At 50.1% G+C, this 19,855-nt stretch overlaps 1 protein-coding gene across 1 annotated transcript; it reads right to left on the bottom strand.

Annotated features, from left to right (window-relative positions):
- Positions 1-3,084: 3,084 nt before the first annotated feature.
- LOC119098573 (zinc transporter 6-A) lies at positions 3,085-18,762 on the bottom strand. Its single transcript, XM_037221542.1, has 9 exons — positions 18,482-18,762; positions 16,313-16,477; positions 15,777-16,002; positions 13,311-13,454; positions 12,550-12,772; positions 12,006-12,122; positions 11,204-11,308; positions 10,582-10,865; positions 3,085-3,259 (listed from the first exon to the last, which is right to left on the bottom strand). Exons 2-9 carry the CDS (start codon positions 16,446-16,448, stop codon positions 3,085-3,087), a joined length of 1,410 nt encoding a protein of 469 aa, XP_037077437.1. The 5' UTR covers positions 16,449-16,477; positions 18,482-18,762.
- Between the last annotated feature and the right edge of the window lie 1,093 nt (positions 18,763-19,855).

Genomic DNA, 19,855 nt, shown 5'->3' with positions numbered 1-19,855 from the left:
ATCACGTTTTAGTGCTTGACTTAAATCGGGGAGTGCTTGATAATCAGCATATGGCCAATATAGAGTCCTTTCTTCGAGGAAAAATGCCTTACGTAAATTGAAGACATGCTGAATAATGGATATTCCCTCCACATATTTTCTCCAAACGAGGATTTAAATGCACGTTAATGTCAAATCCCAACCCACAACTACATGATAAATACGCTACTGTCTTTTGTCATGTACATCGGCCACAGCCATGAATATCTTAAAATTTGGGCTGTGCCCTGTAGAAAAACCATTATAATTGGCTTTGCGCGACCGTTGAAGTTTCCTGCAATTTACCAAGTGGAGGCCGCCAGAACGAGTTACATCTGCTTTCTACTAGAGACCCCTTTGTCAGGTCAAAGCCACGCCACCGAAGGAAAAATAGCAATATATACCAATCTGACTATCCTATCGGACAAAACCCGTTGGTCTACCGCCGCCAGCAGCTGGCCCAAGAGGTCCAAGTTATAGCTTCTGAGATCGGACGGACGAGCTCAGAAAACAAACGTATGGATGAAAACTAGCAACAAAAAACACGTCCCACAGACAACACCCGTTTTTGCGCTGCACTTCTGCACTTTTCACATTTTTGCTAGGAGATGGATGGCGCTTCCACCACGGCAGTCGCTATTCGCGAATGTCTTAGTGTAACACATGTCGGGCAGATGCTTGGCGCTGTTCCTGGCAGACAGCCAGCCATCGGCGCTTGGCATAGTTCAGGCTCCAACAAGGGCGATGGCCTTGAATTTCTCAGCGCCCAGGGGCTACGAACGTTAAGCTAGCCCACTTAGTTGACGATTAACGAGAGCATTATTCAACAAACTTGCTGGAATTGTCCTGTGCCACTACACGTGGTTGAAATACACTAAATGGAATAAATCGAAACGCAAGGCGCTAGGGACATGCTCAAAATTTCACAGGTGAGAGGCAGGGGGAGGGGGCTTAACGTAAAAAAGCACTAAACCCGAGCGCAATGCGTTCCAGATGCACGCAAGCTCTTCCGTATTTTAAAGAAAAGCACTGCGTATCCCCTATCCTGCTAGTTTTGCCTATTAATATTTTTTACTGTTGACTGTTTTAACTGTTAAATGTTTTAATTGCTGTTTGTCTCGCTACTGTGGAGATAATACACAAAGTTTTGTTCTATTGCCATGCAGTTGCTCCTGAACATGAGTTAATAGGGTTTGCACAGTATTGTTTACTTCACTTTAAAGTACAGTAAGATACTGCGTGTTTGTTGTATGTTGTGACCTGCATCCAGCAAATTAACTAACCAGAAATACATTACATCTCCTTGGAGATAAACCCCTTGCAAAATTACTATATGACAACATGACAAATTCGCGTATCACGTTCAGCCTGGTCACCAATTGGAATGAGAGTTCGCTCACTACCAATTGGCTAATACCACCATTTACGAAGTTATAGGTTACCAAGTGTGACCTAAAAAAATAACGGAGCTATAAAAGGTCAAAATCCAATGCCGTTCAAGACTAATTCTCAGTGGACATTCGTGGCCTCCACACCTTTCGGCCAAATTTGGTTTGTTGATAGAACAAAGCATCCCAAATAAGAAAATCACACATTCTTGCTGTGACATTCGAAATTACGCCCGTAAAGAACCGCAGAGGATCAAGGTCACTCAAAATCGGACTCCCTTAATTGTGTTGAAATTGGACACGAACATCCGTCTTGTATGGCTCCACCTAGCCACCAAATATGACACTGACATTCAAACCTTCTTTTTCCTGACACATTCAAACATTGGAGATGACAACGTCGCACGTGTTAACATGTAGACATTGCATGCCAGGTAAAAAACAAAGAGACTCCTTCGGATATATAATCTAGCCATAATGCGGCACGTAGGGTCGTAATAAAGGCATACAGACATAAGGACATCTGGCCAACAACAAGCCACAAGAGCCCATCGAGGTTGAACTACCTCAGGTTTCGTACACTCCCTCGAAACTTATATTACCACCTGACCTGCGTAGCTTTAGCAATAAATGCGATCTTAAGACGGATAGCACTTGTCTAAACGGATTGTAACTGTTGCTCGAGAGGGACGCTGTGCAACTTCGTTTGTCAGCTCATTCCAGCGATTTGCTTTTTTGACGAAATGAAATCTGCCTGTTTTGACCATATGCAACCTGCCTTTTTGACCAGATCAAATCTGCCCCCAATTCTGCTCCTACCTCTCGTTAAATAAGGCTAGTTTCCTGTATGTCTCGGGTATAATTCCAGTGCTCCATGTAAATCTAGCTTGCCTGTTCCTTTCCAAATCTTGAATGTCTCTATCAGATTCCCTGTAAGTTGACGATATTTCATTAAAAAAGATCCAAGGACTATCCCTACACTCTATGTTACCAATCCCATCTATCATCGTAGTTGCTTTTCGCTGTACTCTTTCCAGTCTATCTACATCTTTTGGAGGCGTGAGGACCGAGCTTGTGCAATATATTCTAGGCGTAGCCTCACGTAAACTAAGCGCAACTTTTCGACAACATTCATACTGTTGTAATGAGCATTCTCCTTATAAGTTAAAGCATCCAAAGTGCCTTGCCCCTAGCAACCCCACATTGTTTTACACCCCATAAGTCCCTAGAATTATAACCCCTAAGTCTTTTACTCTCTCGATATGGTTCCACTCCCGGCTTCGCACCTTAAAATTAATGCCCGTATTGCCAAAACTATCCAAATGGATCATTCTACACTTATATATGTATATATATATATATATATATATATATATATATATATATATATATATGTGTGTGTGTGTGTGTGTGTGTGTGTGTGTGTGTGTGTGCGTGTGTGCGTGCGTGCGTGCGTGCGTGCGTGCGTGCGGCGTGCGTGCGTGCGTGCGTGCGTGCGTGCGTGTGTGTGTGTGTGGGCGCGCGCGAGTATGTGGGGGGGGGGGGTGCCCATTGTATAATAACGTTCGAGTCAATTTAGATCAACAGTAGCCGGTTATCTTACACATCAGTTCCCATGAAAGTTGTTCCGGGCGGCGTATCACGTTGCAGGCACGCAGACCATGCAGGGCGTGATACGCTAGGAGCTTTGCAGCATCGCATGGCTAACGTAGTTAAGACTGTAGTAGGTAAGCTGCGTGATCCGCACCTTGTGCACTGTAACACATAATTTGCGCGAGATCCGCTGGTGATACACCATGATCACCAGCTTTTCCTCTGGCTGTGGGCGCTTCCCCTTGAAGCCGCCCAGAATCCTGTTGATACGCTTTTCAGTTCATGCCGTTTGTGATACGCCGGAACCTTTGAGGCTTTAGAAAGATGACCATAGTTGAGCGTGTGACACTAAGTGCCGTAAGTCACTCGTGATGCATGGAGTCATACAGAGATCGAGATCATTCTGATACTTGTACCGTGGCATATGTTACACAGCAAGGCCGTGATAGTTATCCATTAGTGCATGATATGACATCCATGATAGTTATCCATGAGTGCAGGCGTAGAGACATGTGTTGCTGTTCCTCGGGTGATGTCACGTTTTAATTCTGGTTTCCATCACGTTTGTCGCGGTGCCACACTTCGAGGCCTCCCCGTTAACATTCTAGTACAATGCCCGCGTGGCGTTCATGTCAGCGAAGTCGATAGTGGCTGCGATACACCGGTACCGACCCCATCATCTTGTCTCAGGCTGACAAGTAAAATAATAATACCATGAGCCAGTAATATGGCATGTGCCGAAATAAGGTAGTAAAAATAACCTTATTTCCCGGAGAAAGCCAGGAGAATGGCGATATAGATGCGTTGATATTCCTGCATTAAGCCTTTATCGAAGCGTATAGCAGAAGGCGTACAAAAGAAATGCATCACTATTTGTAACTGGTGCTTGCATTTAGAATCACCTCGTCCTATGGAACGCCCAGCCACCGTTAATCTAAAAATCAGGGAAAGTGTGCGGGCAGACGAAATCCGTAGCATTGACTCCCCTGTTAATCGCTATGGAAAAATAAAACATCAGGTGAACCCTGTTATGTTATGAACCCTGCCAATTAATTTGAACCCTGTTCTTACATCACTGTATCTTCGAAACCAAAAATGCAATAAAAAAAGCCCCGATTCGAAATGAGCTTGTCAAGTCGAGCCGTTTGAGGTGCAACACGACCATATTCGATGAGACGCTACTTTGGGTGAGATATCTCACCTTAAGTTTTTGGATGAGAGCCTGGTTTACCCGGATTAATGTTCGTGGGAAGCGATGCGTCAGATTATTATTATTATTATTATTATTACTATTATTATTATTATCACGAACCCCGGCGAAACCCAGCGAGTGGTTATTCTAACGCCGGCCAGTACATACTAAATAGATAAACACAAAACACGCAACACATGCAAATGAGACGCAGCACCAGCGATACACATACGATGATATGAAACATGAGCGACTCATGATACAATCAGCACCTGCACGTCATGGCCAGTTAGTCAATTTAGGTAAATTCTCCGATGAAATGCATTGATGTCCGGCTTCAGTTAACCTGATCATCAAGAAAATGGTTAAGGCCGGCGCAGTTTGTCCCATTGATACCCATGCTGATCCCTAGGGAAAATAAAGGTTGAGATGGAAAACGGATTTTACATTACTGTTACTCAGCGACCAGAGATTCGCATCGAAGACAAAGCCAAGATCCGTCATCAGTTTGTCATGCCGAGTTGTTTGAGGTGCCTGTGTTAAATTATAACAAGAATTTCTGCCCGGCCCCGACCACCTCCGACGCCACGATGGACGACAGCAGACGCAAAAAACAGGGAGTTACACTGCGCGCCCGAGCAGCGTCTCACGGATGCCCTCTCATGACTCACACACGCAACACCAACCGCGGGCGACCGGCTGGCGCCACCCTGCGGCCTCTGCGTGCTCTGCGTGCCTACGTGCCCATCCCTGCGTGCTCTGCGTGCCTACGACGTGACGCATGGCCCCGGGCCATGAGTCTTCACCTCAGCCTGCATTGTGAAGCACCGCCTCAGGGCATGACCCATCACCACAGTGCCACACGACCATATTCGGTAAGACCTGATTTTAAGCGAGATATTTCACCTCCAGTTGATTGGTGAGAACCTGTTTCCCTCGCCTAACTTTCATCGGAACTGATGTGTAAGATGTCCGGATATCGAAATTGATTCGAACGTTATTATACACTGGGCACGCAGACGCACACACACACACACACACACACACACACACACACGCGCGCACGCGCACGCACACGCACACGCACACACACACACACACACACACACACACACACACACACACACACACACATTATATACACCATGGGAAACAGCATTAGGTGGCAGACTGAGTTTACACTACTTTAGCTCCAGAAAGAGAAATGCAAAGAAACAACAAAGCCCGGCTTTCAAATCAGCTTGTCATGCCGAGTTGGTTTAGGCGTCACACGACCATATGCGGTGAAGTGTTAGTTTTAGTGAGATATCTCGCCTCTAGTTTGTGGGCGAGAGCCTGTTTTCCCGGCCTAATTTTCAACGGAAGTGATGCGTCAAATGTACAGTTACAGTTAGCCTGAGAATCAGTAAAATCGAAGGGGCCAACGAAATGAGTCCCATGGACTCGCGTGTTGATATCTTTGGGAAATAATGCACTAGGTGAGAAATTGATTTTACATCACTGTAACTTAGAAACCAAAAATGCATATAGAAAACAAAGCAAATATTTGGGATGAGCTTGTCATGCCGAGTTGCTTGAGGTGCCAAACTACCATACTCGACACGATTTGATTTTTGGTGAGATATGCCAGGAAACATACGTGTGACATGGTCAGTGAAGATCTATCTGAAAATTACCTCCCCGTATTGGCTGACCGTAGGCTCAGCGTGGGTAGAGGTGTAACTGGGGTGAAAGCTAACTTTGCTTGAATTTTGCTGAAGTTCCGCCATTTAAAAAAATGTCGCACTGTTGACTAAATGGGACAGAGACACTCGTTTTAAATCTATGAGGCGCTTGATTTGGCGAGCATTGACTGATGGGCTGATTGGAAGTGAGTTGTGTAAAACTAGCTGTAGGAACTGAAATTCTGTGTTCCCCACGCATCGAAGCGTATCGATGTGTTCACCTCATACAGACCGTTAAATATCACATTTTGAACATTTTTGAAGGGGCCGCTTGAATGGGCCGACCGTGGGCCGACCGTGGGCTGTCCGTGGGCTGTCCGTAGGCTGTCTTGACACACATGCGTAGCAGGCCGTGCTAGCGAAGTTGGTCGACTTTTCAAGATTTCGGGCGCTGCGACTACATTGTCATATGACGACCCCTTAGTGTTGATCCACAATTCTGGTTTCAGCGCCGCTCATGGAAGAAAATCGCGGCTTTTCAAGCCGTATTCCTTAAGTCAGACATTTCCAACCATTTATGTGTGCCACTCACCAACAATGTTGCCCTGGAATCAATTCAGCAAAGAATCATACAAATGCAGCTTGCTGGGGCTTTCATAGCATGATGTGTCATAGTGTTTAGTGGGATGGCTGCTTGCTGGGGCTTTCATAACATCGCGTATCATAGTGTTTAGTGGGATGGCCATCCCTCTATGACGACCTTGCTGTATTCAGGGCCCTTCATCACTGGCGGGCTCTGGTGGCGATCCGGTCCCTGTTCACCCAAGGTACTGCCCTGTGTCAGCGTGCCACCCGGGCGGCAGCGGCGGGCGCCCTCGATCAGCCAGCTTCTCGCCCGTCACTTGCACACCGGGTTTTTTCGTATGGCGCGGCCTCACCCTGGAGCCGCTACCGCAGACCATGACCGCCTCTCGCACCCGCAAAGGGCTTCGCACCAGACCGGACGATATAGACGACCCCGTTGTGTAATCATTGCTTGCTTGCCGTTGTTTTACATGTGTCAACGATTTGACGATTTGAATTTTGATGAGACTTTGTTTTCGACGGGGCTGTAGAAACGGCGGGATGGTTGATAAGGAGCGAACGTGGTAGCGTGGTTGGCATGTTTTAATATGGCACTCATACTACTATTGTAATTGTATGGAATCAAACAATAAGACACTTGTTGGAATGATTCGTGAATAAGTCGGCCAAAATGAGTGACGCCTAGCCTCGCCCCAGCCACGCCGGCCGCCCGGCCCCTCAGGTGGGACGGGCCGGCAGTGATTCCCGCGGCCCGCGCCCGGCGTGGCTGGTCCCTTGTGTTTGTCGACGCTGGACGACACATATCGTATCCAGACAGCTGTGGATACCGCATATGATTTACCGAAGTGAACGACCCACGCTCAGTTCGAATCGCCTGCTCACCGCGCTGTTGTGGCCGGTCTTGACAGCGGAGCCGACCGATCCTAGCCCCACTGCATGCGCGTCATTATCCCCAACCACGGCCAGCGAGCTGTCAGGCTGCGTGACGCGCAGCCGTGCGGTCTGAGATCTGTCGTCCTCATACACGATATCACCTTCGCTAAGTTAAGCGAATGGCCTATGTCGATCACATTATTATCTTTACTATCTTTACATATATGCATTATCACTATTGATTATGATCACATCGACTCTTTATCATTACATCTTACGATTCTTGTGAAAATTGTGATTACATCGATTTATATTGATTTTTGCCGATTACATATATGCATAGTAATCAAGCCTGATTTCAACATGCTATTTGGAAGCCTCTTGTTTTTCCCTGCTTTTTTGCGTTTTGTTTCTTGTGGCGCTACTGATACCAAATAACTTGCCATATTGTCTCCTTTTTCCGTTACAGCGACCAGAACTTTCCAGACTGTATCACCTCTTATAAAGAGAATGTTGCTCATGCTGGATGCCGTGTTAAGCCTAAGGGGATATGCCAATTGTCCATAAGGACGATTCTATTCCGTACACGATTCTATAGACGACTCCGTGATCCTCTCCTGTCCGTGAACTCCAGGCACTGACCGCACAACGAAACAACACGCATATACAGTGAACGATAACCGCACGCCAGTTAAAAGACGAATGATGACTTCAAGACATGAGTGCGTTAAACTTCTGCCTGAGACAATACGCGCGTTCTAACCAAGATATTTAATATTTTTTGCCCTGCTTCTAGATGAACATGGGTCCGCGCGCACGCGTTGTTTTATTCCAAGCAACTTGCGCTGCCGCAAAAGGTAGTTTTCACTCCATCATACTGCACATCCTTGCCGTTGTCCAGAAGATCTGATCGACTGCGAAAGAAAGCGAAGGGACGATGCCGCGTCAATGCCCCACGTTTAATGGCAACGGAAGCAGGCGTTCTGATAAATGCGCAGATCCCTTCATCATATTATTACAAACCCATCAGTTCGGCACTCACATTTCAAACACCACACACAGACCGAGCCAGGAAAGTGAGGCAATCCAATGCCACGCGGCCGCCCTGACGACTTGATCACCACGCTTTGGACGGGCTGAGGCCGCTGACTGGCTCAGCAGTGCTTGAAGCGGACGGAGGCAGCTGCCCGGCTCACCAGCACTTGAAACGGAGAGGCCGCTGCCAGCCGTCAGCTCACCACGCGTCGCCCAGCTGCAGTCGTCCCCAGCCGCCGAGCCCACAGAGCGCGGAGATGGCAAGCGTGACGCAGCCCGTCCCCAGCCGTCCCGTCGCCATTCCCGCCACCACTACCGGCAGCTATCCGTTCACTGCACCGAAGAGACCCGTCTAAAGCAAACGAACAACCATCGAGCAGGCGACGGTCGACATCAACACGGTGTCGGTCTGACCAGATTTCGCACGGTGTTCCTGATGCAAATCAATGGAACCACCCTTCGCACGAAAAACAAGTTATTTTCCACAACAGACAGCGTTTAACAATGGATACCAAACCATGCTGACGGCTCATCACGTGCCCCGAGCCTTGACTAGCACCTTCACCAGTGCTTACCAGCACTTTCGCGCGTTGGGCGTTGGCTCCTGTCAATTCGGCGTCTAGGCATTTTGATTAACAATAACTATAACTATAAAGCCAAAGCTCGACGTCATTTTAAGCCCATGAAACGAGGCCATCACACTGAAACGACATCAGAGTTGTGACCCGCGGCGCGCTGCCACCAGCACACAGGACCCCTCTGTCGTCAGCTGCTGGCACAGGTAGCTGCGTGTATGACACCGCAGGCACGGCCGGTCTCACGACGCACACTGGCAGTACGTGGACACAGAGTGATCAAACAGGACCGGTCTTTCGACGCCCGCTGACAGTACATGGTTATGTAGTGATCAAAAATTGAGACGGGCCGCGGCCGCAGCAACCTCGGGGCCTCTTGGTGGTTAGCTAGGCTGAGTGTCACTTCATAATGGGAGCTGCCGAGCCGTCCTCACGAGGAGCACCGGAAGCACAGGCCGCGCGTGCAAACCGAGTGAAAAGTTATAGAGCGGTGGAAGCCAGTCGGCAAGTCGCGCAGGAAATCGCCCACGCATGCACCTCCCCTGCTGATGTTGTGCATCAGCCGTATCACCTTACCAGCATACGTGGGGAGTCGGCAAAATATCCTTGTATAGATAAAAACAGCACCATTCGCCGTATTCCTCATTGAAATTTGGAGAGAGATAAACGCACGGATAAGTCGGCGACAAACCTTTGTGGAAACAATAGTGAGCAGCAATAATTAGAGCTGGATTAGAACTATGGTCTACTACAAATGAGCTGCTCAAAAATGCTTCGATAAAGGCTTGCAGTCAAAAGACCAATACATTCCTTTCCCCCACTTATTTGTCGTCGAGGAATACGGCCAATAGTACTAGCTCTTATGCATACATGCATATGTAGGTGAACGCGTTTCTCGCATCTGCCCTGAACAGCCTACCCTTGTACAGATTTGCCGGAGCAAGGTGACCTACAGATAAGATCGAGGCGGTCAAAATATAATAATTTGGCTGGAAGACAATTTGCGACAGCTTCTGACAGATTCGGAGAAGGGCCCCACAAATGTAAGTAATAGCACAAACGGATAATAGGCAAGCTGGTATGGTTCGGCGACGGACTTCAACACTCTCGTGCATGACATGGAGATAAGCCATGCCCTTCGGCACCCACACGAAGACAACGCGTGTCTCCGACCCATAAATACATATGACCGTTGCAAACACAACACCGACAGCAATTCCACTAAATGAGCATGGGAGCTCGACAACACAGTTTAACAATTACCACTTCACTGGAAAGGCGTTCGTGTCTCATTCAGCATGCCCCTCACTGGCCCCCAAAATAACCGCGCCGGGCCTGAATCACAAACCAGATAGCCGCGCCGCTGCGGCACACTGTTTTGGTGGCTGGCTGGCGATGGGCTGCTGCGGGCGTCAGCAGAGAGCATGCTGCCACAAGTCCGCTGCGCCCGTCGGCGTGCACGCCCCGGGACGATCGGGCTGCTCTCAGGCGGAGAGAGTGAGAGGCCGGGCCTGGCCACCTGCCACCCTCACCGATAGCCGGCCGGCAGCGGGGGCCGCGCCGGCACCATCGGCGGCCACTGCGGGTCCGCCGCCGCCGACGGCCACTGCTGCCGGCCGGGCCCGCCAACGTGGTGCGCCAGACGTCCGACCGCCGGCGTCGGCGGCGGCGGCGGGTGCTCATCCAAGGCGCTGAGGTACACCCGCTGCGAGTCGCCGGCGCCGCGCGAGGTCCGCGCCGGCGCGCCGTTGGCGGCACCCACAACTGTGGCGCCCGGCTTGGGCGCCGCCTCCACAGGCGAAAAGCTCAAGTGGGAGAAATCGTTGTTGAGCCGTGGCGAGGCGTAACTGGGCGAGGCGTACTGGGCCTCGCCCAGCGTCAGCGCCGAGGACGTCAGCAGCTGCAGCGTCGCCTGGCTGCGCGTCCAGTCGTCCTTGAACACCTGCCGCCGACACTACAGTTGAAATGCATTGAATTTACGGCTCCAGCGCGGCTCCGGTCTACAAATGTATGTGTAGCACTTTAAGTACTTTGAACTGTATAGGAGCGTGGCAAACGAAACGCACGTTGGGGAACACTTGGGGCAAGGTGTGATCATTGCAGACGGAACATTTTCAGACCATCGCGCCCCTCTGATCTGCTGGTACGCACGCAATGATTCGCAAAACTAGCTCTCCAGCCTTCGTCGGATGTTAAGTCTGACATTGACAGGGCCACACGCTGCAAGTCTGACAAGTATGACGGCGTGTAGCTGCCGTGTGCTGACCGGGCTATACGTACCTGTACAGTCAGGATGTGCACGAGACTAGTGAACCTGGCGGACACCTGTGACAACACCTCCTGCTCGTTGGCGTCGCGCCGCACGCGTACGTGCAAAGACCCCGCCTGCAAATCAGGGAACCTGTCGTTCACGGACGTGCATTTCCAGCCTACAAGACTGAGCGGAAGCGTATCGCTGGTAGCAACCTTGCTTTTGTAATGTACAACACGTCACAAGCAGCAACATAAATGTGTGTACTTCAGGTGACCAGTAGAAGCCTTCCCTCACTCTTCAAATGTGTGTACTTCAGGTGACCAGTAAAAGCCTTCCCTCACTCTTCAAATGTGTGTACTTCAGGTGACCAGTAGAAGCCTTCCCTCACTCTTCAAATGTGTGTACTTCAGGTGACCAGTAAAAGCCTTCCCTCACTCTTCAAATGTGTGTACTTCAGGTGACCAGTAGAAGCCTTCCCTCACTCTTCAAATGTGTGTACTTCACGTGACCAGTAGAAGCCTTCCCTCACTCTTCAAATGTGTATACTTCAGGTGACCAGTAGAAGCCTTCCCTCACTCTTCAAATATGTGTACTTCAGGTGACCAGTAAAAGCCCTCCCTCACTCTTCAAATGCTTACACAGGGCACTTCCACGTTAAACAAAAAATGACAGCATCTATACTAAATACAAACATTGAAAAAATATCGCACGGGGACCACTGCTTTGAATAACCGTAGCAGCCGGGTTCAAGCCACACGGCGTGCAGTTGTAGGCAGGGACCGACATCGCACAGGCGACCCATGCGGCGGGCCCCCGACAGTGACTCACCAGCACCCCAGTGGAGAGCGTCCAGAAATGCTCGTGACGAAACTCCAGCACACCGTCCAGAGTCAGCGCCTCCCGCAAACACTTATCCAGCTGTGAGACCACGTGGGACGGCGTGGTCTGCCAGCACAAGCGCCAAATATGGACGAAAAACACAAGCGCAAGATACGTTATAGAGGCCGAACACAAAACCTGGGTTTATATCCAACAAAACAAGCAATTGCTCACAATCAGGAAGGACAGATCAAATATCTATCTGTATTTGCGATTGGTATGTTTCTTTCTCACATTTTCATAAAACAATGCGGACAATTTATCGTGGGAGAAAAAAAATAGAACTTTGACAACATCCTCATCAGCTGGGCGTTTCGACGTTTTAAGCTGTGATCATGGTCACGGGTCTCCATGAGGAAAAATCCCTAGAACTATCTATTGCAGTTACTAATGCGTAAGCTATAAAGCAGATCTGACGACTTTCAGCACAAGCCCGGCCGGAGCGGCGGCTGCCAGGCACACTGGCCGGGCGGCCTCGCTGACCGCGGCGCACCTGCAGCAGCGACTTGGCGACGTTGACGCAAAGTGGCAGCATGGTGCCGCACACGCAGGCCGAGAGGCAGAGGCCGGCCACCGGGTCCAGCAGGTGGTAGCGGCGCGTCTCGATGATCAGGTCAGTCAGGCAGACCAGCGCGCCGCCGGCGGTCGACAGCAGCAGCAGCGCGTGCACCCGTGGCACCATCAGCCGGCCCAGGCCGGGCACAAGCGAGCATAGGCTGTCAACGGCGAATCAGAGGAGAGGCATGTCACCAGGGCAACGGCTGGTCAGAGGCAGGACATGTCACCAGAGGCCGACGGCTGGTCAAAAACAGGACATGTCACCAGGGCAACGGCTGGTCAGAGGCGGGACATGTCACCAGGGCAACGACTGGTCAGAGGCGGGACATGTCACCAGAGGCCGACGGCTGGTCAAAGACAGGACATGTCACCAAAGCCCGACGGCTGGTCAAAGGCGGGACATGTCACCAGAGGCCGACGGCCGGTCAGAGGTAGGGCATGTCACCAGAGGCCGACGGCCGGTCAGAGGTAGGACATGTCACCAGAGGCCGACGGCTGGTCAAAGGCAGGACATGTCACCAGAGGCCGACGGCCGGTCAGAGGCAGGACATGTCACCAGAGGCCGACGGCCGGTCGGAGGCAGGACATGTCACCAGAGGCCGACGGCCGGTCAGAGGCAGGACACGTCACCAGATGCCAACGACCGGCCGGGGGGGGGGGGGGGGGGAGGGGGCAGTCTGGGAAGTCTCGACGCACCTGTGGCAGACATCGGCGAACTGCTCTTGCAGCCAGCTGGAGGGCGACACCTGGATCACGTGCTCCAGCGTGCGGTTCCGGCCGGCGTACACCAGCAGCACGTGTGAGAACAGGCCGGTGGCGGCGCCCAGCACCAGTCGGCCCCTGGCACATAGGACAGAGAGTGAGGTGAGGGCTGTACACCAGTCGGCCCCTGACACACGGGACAGAGAGTGAGGAGAGGGCTGTACACCAGTCGGCCCCTGGCACATAGGACAGAGAGTGAGGAGAGGGCTGTACACCAGTCAGCCCCTGACACACAGGACAGAGAATGAGGAGAGGGCTGTACACCAGTCGGCCCCTGGCACATAGGACAGAGAGTGAGGAGAGGGCTGTACACCAGTCAGCCCCTGACACACGGGACAGAGAGTGAGGAGAGGACTGTAAACCAGTCGGCCCCTGGCACATAGGACAGAGAGTGAGGAGAGGGCTGTGCACCAGTCAGCCCCTGACACATGGGACAGAGAGTGAGGAGAGGGCTGTACACCAGTCAGCCCCTGACACATGGGACAGAGAGTGAGGAGAGGGCTGTGCACCAGTCAGCCCCTGACACATGGGACAGAGAGTGAGGAGAGGGCTGTACACCAGTCGGCCCCTGACACACGGGACAGAGAGTGAGGAGAGGGCTGTACACCAGTCAGCCCCTGGCACATAGGACAGAGAGTGAGGAGAGGGCTGTACACCAGTCGGCCCCTGACACACGGGACAGAGAGTGAGGAGAGGGCTGTACACCAGTCAGCCCCTGGCACATAGGACAGAGAGTGAGGAGAGGGCTGTACACCAGTCAGCCCCTGACACATGGGACAGAGAGTGAGGAGAGGGCTGTACACCAGTCGGCCCCTGACACACGGGACAGAGAGTGAGGAGAGGGCTGTACACCAGTCGGCCCCTGACACACAGGGCAGAGAATGAGGGGAGGACTGTACACCAGTTGGCCCCTGACACATGGGACAGAGAGTGAGGAGAGGGCTGTACACCAGTCAGCCCCTGACACATGGGACAGAGAGTGAGGAGAGGGCTGTACACCAGTCGGCCCCTGACACACCTCACACAGTGTGAGGGTGAGGACTGTAGACCAGTCGGTCCTGACACACCGCGCGGAGTGTAAGGAGGGGGGGGGGGGGAAGCTGTACATCAGTCGGTCATGACACACCCCACAGAGCGTGTGTGGGGGGGGGGGAGGGGCGGGGGGGCTGCACAACAGTCGGTCCTGACACAATGGAAAACGACGCCGCACACTATGACAGAGTAAAAGTTCGTATCAAATTTGTTCACAACGAATGTACGTACTCAAGCCTTCATATCCTATTCATTCGAACAGCATTTCTCCACACAACAATTTCCCTGGATTTCTTCAAGCACATTTGTATGGGTCGTTCTTCGTGTTGCATTTCTTCGTTCGCCCAAGCGCCACGCCACCATGCTTTGTATGTGCAATTTCACATAATTCTTTTTTTGCGGTGCTTTCCCAGCATTTTTTTTTTTTTGGCATACGCGTCTCCTGTGAAGTGAATGGTATCGAACTGCGCCAGTTACCCAGAGCAGGAAATGCACATAACTGGCGAGTACCATCTCCCAGATGAAACCTATTAATCAATATAATTACGTAAATACATGACTTTGGCGTACAAAATGGTTTTGTCGCTTTCGACGTTAAGATTTGCTCACACGGGCGTTCTCTCGTGCGTCGGATGCGCGTCAAAAGCATGTTAGACCACGTGGAAAGGTGTGAAACCATGTGAAGTCGAAGAGGGTATGCGCAGACACCCGAGAATGTTTAAATTCAGACCCAAGATGGCTCGCTTGTGTAATTGTAGCACGTGACTGGGTTACCAAAGTGTGCGAAACCTACCATTTCCATCAGACATACAGGAAAGCTGTGACTGATAAAAAAAAAAATAATCGATAAATGTATAAACGTTATGTTGCGCGAAACATTTCAGCACGGAACCAAAACTCCTACAGCGATGATACCCGTCGAAAAAATACCACCGACTGACGTAACGGCACCGTTGGATGACGTTACGACACCATGGGATGACGTGGAGACACCATGGATATCATGGTGTCTCCATGGACTGACGTGACGACAGTGACGCATAAACATGGGAACTATCGCATTGCGTGGGAGGTCCTGAGGCTCCAGCCCCCCCCCCCCCCTTCCACACACACCAAAATTTGGTAGAATTTGGTGCCTAGCTTATTCTGCTCCATGAGGATTTGCACAACCGAATGGGGATGAAATTCAGGGGGATGGATTTTTAGAAAGCCCTTACATCCAATCCTGAATAAACTCTCCCGCCCACAGGACCAGGGACCCACGCAGCGACACCAGGGATTCGTGTGACAACAGTGGGGACTGATATGGTGGTGTCAGGGGCCCACATGACGACACCGGGGACTGCCGTGCTGGCGCCGGGGACTCACGTGACAACATCTGGCGGGTAGAAGAGCCGCTCGGCGCAGCTCATGGCGACGAAGAGGGCGGCCAGTTGCGTCAGCACGGTGCTGCTGAACACGGCCAGCGCCTCGCAGCGCTCGTAGCCGAACGACATACGCAGCTCCGGCCGCCGGCTGCCCACCCAGATGCTGAGCAGTGTGGTGAGCAGCGACAGCAGGTGGAAGTAGCTGAGCGACGTATAGGCCAGCAGCACTGTCGGCGGCCGTCTGGGGTCAGACCACGGCCGGAAACGGCACCGGTAATGGCTGCCGTCCCGGTCGCGGCCGTGGATCGCTGGGCGCGGGACCCACCGGCCGAAGCACACCCGATGGGCGGTGGCTTCGAACGACCAGGTCAGAGCCAGTGGGGCAACACAACATCTGCCATGACAGCGTGCTAGGACCTTGAAATAGCACTACAGACGAATCCTGCAGACCATTAAGTAATGCTGTTGTATCATTTCTTTAGTAACACTGTTGCCAATAACTGCAAGTCACAGACATATGTTCTCATGTCCACATACCCATGCTGTTAGAAGTACGACACCAGTGCAGAAGAAGTGTGAGGCAGACAGTGTTGCTGACAAGGAGCAGCATCACCGCAGGAAACCGGCGATCCCGCGTCACAGGCGAAGACAGCAGCTTCTTCATCACATCCATGCTGAGCCAGGTGGAATTTTCTGCAGGTGCTGCTGTGCAGAAATTATACAGGCTCACTGTTGATAGCTCTGATATCACTTCAAACATACCATCAGGGAGAGCTTACACGGCCATCTCATTCCACAGTCATAGTATGTATGCTTTGAACTGGAGGACGAACCAACTGCCTTCACAAATCTGTATAAATCTGATATTTACAAATTCATCCATAGCAGGTAGTGTTCCAAGGCTACCAGTTCCCAATTTTCCAAAGGCAACTGACTGGATGTAAGTAGGTATGCTATTACTTTTCTACATTGCCTACTATTGACTGGTATGCTATATTGAGGGAGGGACATAATTGGTTCATTTCACTTTACTTTAAGCTAAATCTGCAAACAAAGGCTATAAAATACTAAATCAAATAAAATACCAAATAAAAAAGGCAATAAAAGGCTATCAAATAAGGCTATAAAAAAGGCTTTAATATGACTCCGCATCCGACAGCGCCGAAGAGTGTCTCCAGATGCAGGTGCCACCTAACACCACAGATCCTGTTGACAGTTCCTTTGCCCCAACAGAATGGACATGAGCCTTTCATGCACTCTGGACTCCATTCTCATTCCAGTGTGGATGCCACCAATCCAAACACTCCATCACTGAAAGTATTCTGATTGCAGCCATGGTGATTAAGCAGTGTCCTCAAGTTGCTGACACTGGGTGCAGAATAACACCCTATGAGCAATAATTTTCACCCCTTTTCCACTATTTCATGTGAATTTTTTACTACCATTTGATCCTGATGATGACAATTTGGCCTTAGGGCACACCAACTACAATGGTCATGTACTCCCCATTACCACCTGATAATGTGCACTACACAGACCAAACAAATACTTTCCTTTCAGATTATCCTATGCCATCCAAATCCCACCTCACTTAAGCCACCAAACATAATCCACCAAACGTTACAAGTCAGATATATTAAGACAATAGTTTAGATGTTGTTTGTCTATATCTTAGTAAGGTGCTTGATAAGGCACCACACCAGAGCCTGCTATATCAATCAAAATTGCATGGCATTGAGGAAAAGCCCTTGGCTGGATAAAGGGTTGACTGCTAGACAGGAAACAAAGAGTACAGTTCAATGACACAAAATCTCATTGAAAGGTAGTAGATAGTGGGTTTTGACAGGGTTTGGTGCCAAGCCCTTTCCTTTCTGTTATTCCTATTGATAATATTGAGATAGGATTAGACTGAAAGGTGCCCAAATTTGTTAATGATATAAGAGGCCAGGATCTATGGCAGATCAAGTGAGAAAAGGACTTAGGGGTCATAATTTACAGGGATTTTAAAGGCTGAGAAGCAATGAATGGCTGCTATAAGCAAAGCACTTCAGATGCTGGGACTTATGAAGGTTGTCCATTACAAGAGCAGAAATGATGTCAAGAAGTTGCACCTAGCTTACATCAGACCACACCTAGGGTATTGCACACAGGCTTAATCCCAATTCTTCCAAAACATATCCCTATATAACATAATGATAACATAATGATAACATAACAGGAAGGGATTACATTCAAATTATCAGTGGTTAAGGCTGCTAAGAGCACATTTGCTACAACAAAAAAAAAAGAAGAAACTCTGGCACATACAGTTCTATTCAAGGCCACCTCAGGTTTGTATAGCATGGACAGAGCATGGTAAAAGGCAACTATGATTATAAATGAAATTGTGAACTTAGACTATAAGAGGCCTAGGGCCTGGGGCATGTACTCATTGAATGATAGTAGACTTAGAGGGGATCTGATGGAGACATTCAAGATGATGAACAGGATATATGAAGTGATCTAAAACTGTTTGGACTAGTTATATTGGTTCAAAGATCTCATTTAAAGCTAAATATGGGCTGGTTGGGTAGCAAGAATAGTTTTGAGGATGTGTGCAGAACCTGAGGTAGGACAACCTCAATGGGCCCTTGTGGCTCTTACTGGTCAGATGTCACCATGTCTTTCAGGCTCCACAGAACCTGGACGCCTACAGCTACATCCTACCTCACCTATTTCTGCATCATGTGTGAATCTTCATGGTTGAGTCACCAATTCAACATCCAGACTTTGAGCCTCTGTAACTTATCCGACCACAATCCAGATCTCAACAATCGCGTCAGCTAAATCCAGCAAGCAAACCATACAATAATGGTATCAGTACATGCACCAGACATTTCAAAAATTCTCTACCACCATCATAACGCTCTTGGTCCAATAAAATGTTAACAAGTGTCGTATTCACGACATCTGTCCCTCACCAAGCCTCCATTAACCCTGCGTATGAACAGGCGCCGCGGCTGTCAGCTGAGAACGCGGCCCATAGAAATGCCGTGCATCAGCTTTACTTCTTGTCAGGTTTTCCACCGCTCCGTATGAGGTAGGTACGTCACTGATGCCAAGACTTCGATGCGGCGCGTCCGCTAGCCGTGGAACGCAACGCTGTGGAGCAGCCGGAACATCGGACATTTTCGTGCGATGAATAAAATTTTACTGGCAGGTGCATACTGCCCATGATCCGATTACGTATAATAATATGACACAAATAATGGTGTGCTTTTCAAGCGTATACAGCAAACCATTTCAATGAAATATGTGTGGAAATAGGAAACGCTTGCGGGAGTACTGCCGCAGACGGCCAGGACATGGGACTACCATCGCATCGATGATGAAGAAATTGTTGAGATTAAGTGCATGTGAAGTATTATGATTTGTTAATCACAAGTTTATACGCAGATGGGTTGAAATGCAGTCGGTGTGAGGAGCGAGAGCGCGCAGGCGCGGACTGTTAGAGATAGGCGTTGGGCAACAACGTTGCCCCGGCCAAAAGAACGGAATCACATATACATATCACACTTTGCACCCACGCTTGGTTATCTATAATTCTATCCGCATGTCACTTTGGCGTTAAACATACCGACACACATAAACGTCCCCAGAATGCAGCATACGTTGTTCGACACTCACGGTAACTATGTAGACAGGTAGGGACCCAGTACTATCGGCCCACGCACAGGTACAGACTACGGACCGGGCATGGCCGGCCTCAAAGACAATTACAAACCGAGAACACCGTAATGTAGGCAGGTACGAACCGAGCACGGCCGGCGCCGTAAACAGGTACAGACCTAACACACTGGAGTGTAGAGAGGCGCGGACCGAGCGCGACGCATCTGACGCACCCAACGCAAGGAACGAACTGCAGCAGACAACAGACCCACCACGCTCGCCACTCATTGGCGCCACCAGTGGAGCCACGACCACGTGGTGCGTGGCGGTATAAGGTCGAAGTGCATTGTAATGGCTTACCGCTTCAGATTGTCACGCACCTCATCATAATCTTCATTAAGTCTCCGCAATCTGCTGGCTGGTCACATGCAT

Source organism: Pollicipes pollicipes, unplaced genomic scaffold (genome assembly GCF_011947565.3).
Source record: "Pollicipes pollicipes isolate AB1234 unplaced genomic scaffold, Ppol_2.1 Scaffold_2555;HRSCAF=2994_pilon_pilon_pilon, whole genome shotgun sequence".
Classification (NCBI taxonomy): domain Eukaryota; kingdom Metazoa; phylum Arthropoda; class Thecostraca; order Pollicipedomorpha; family Pollicipedidae; genus Pollicipes; species Pollicipes pollicipes.
This window is presented reverse-complemented; position numbering and strand designations above follow the sequence as displayed.

Bases quoted from the DNA above. Each gene is read 5' to 3' on its own strand.
- LOC119098573 (XM_037221542.1), bottom strand. From the start codon at position 16,448: ATGGATGTGATGAAGAAGCTGCTGTCTTCGCCTGTGACGCGGGATCGC. The intron at 12,773-13,310 runs GTGCGTCGAGAC...CGCCGTTGACAG, and splicing joins TTCGCCGATGTCTGCCACAG to CCTATGCTCGCTTGTGCCCG. The intron at 3,260-10,581 runs GCCGGCGGTCGG...GCGTATCAACAG, and splicing joins CACCCGCCGCCGCCGCCGAC to GATTCTGGGCGGCTTCAAGG.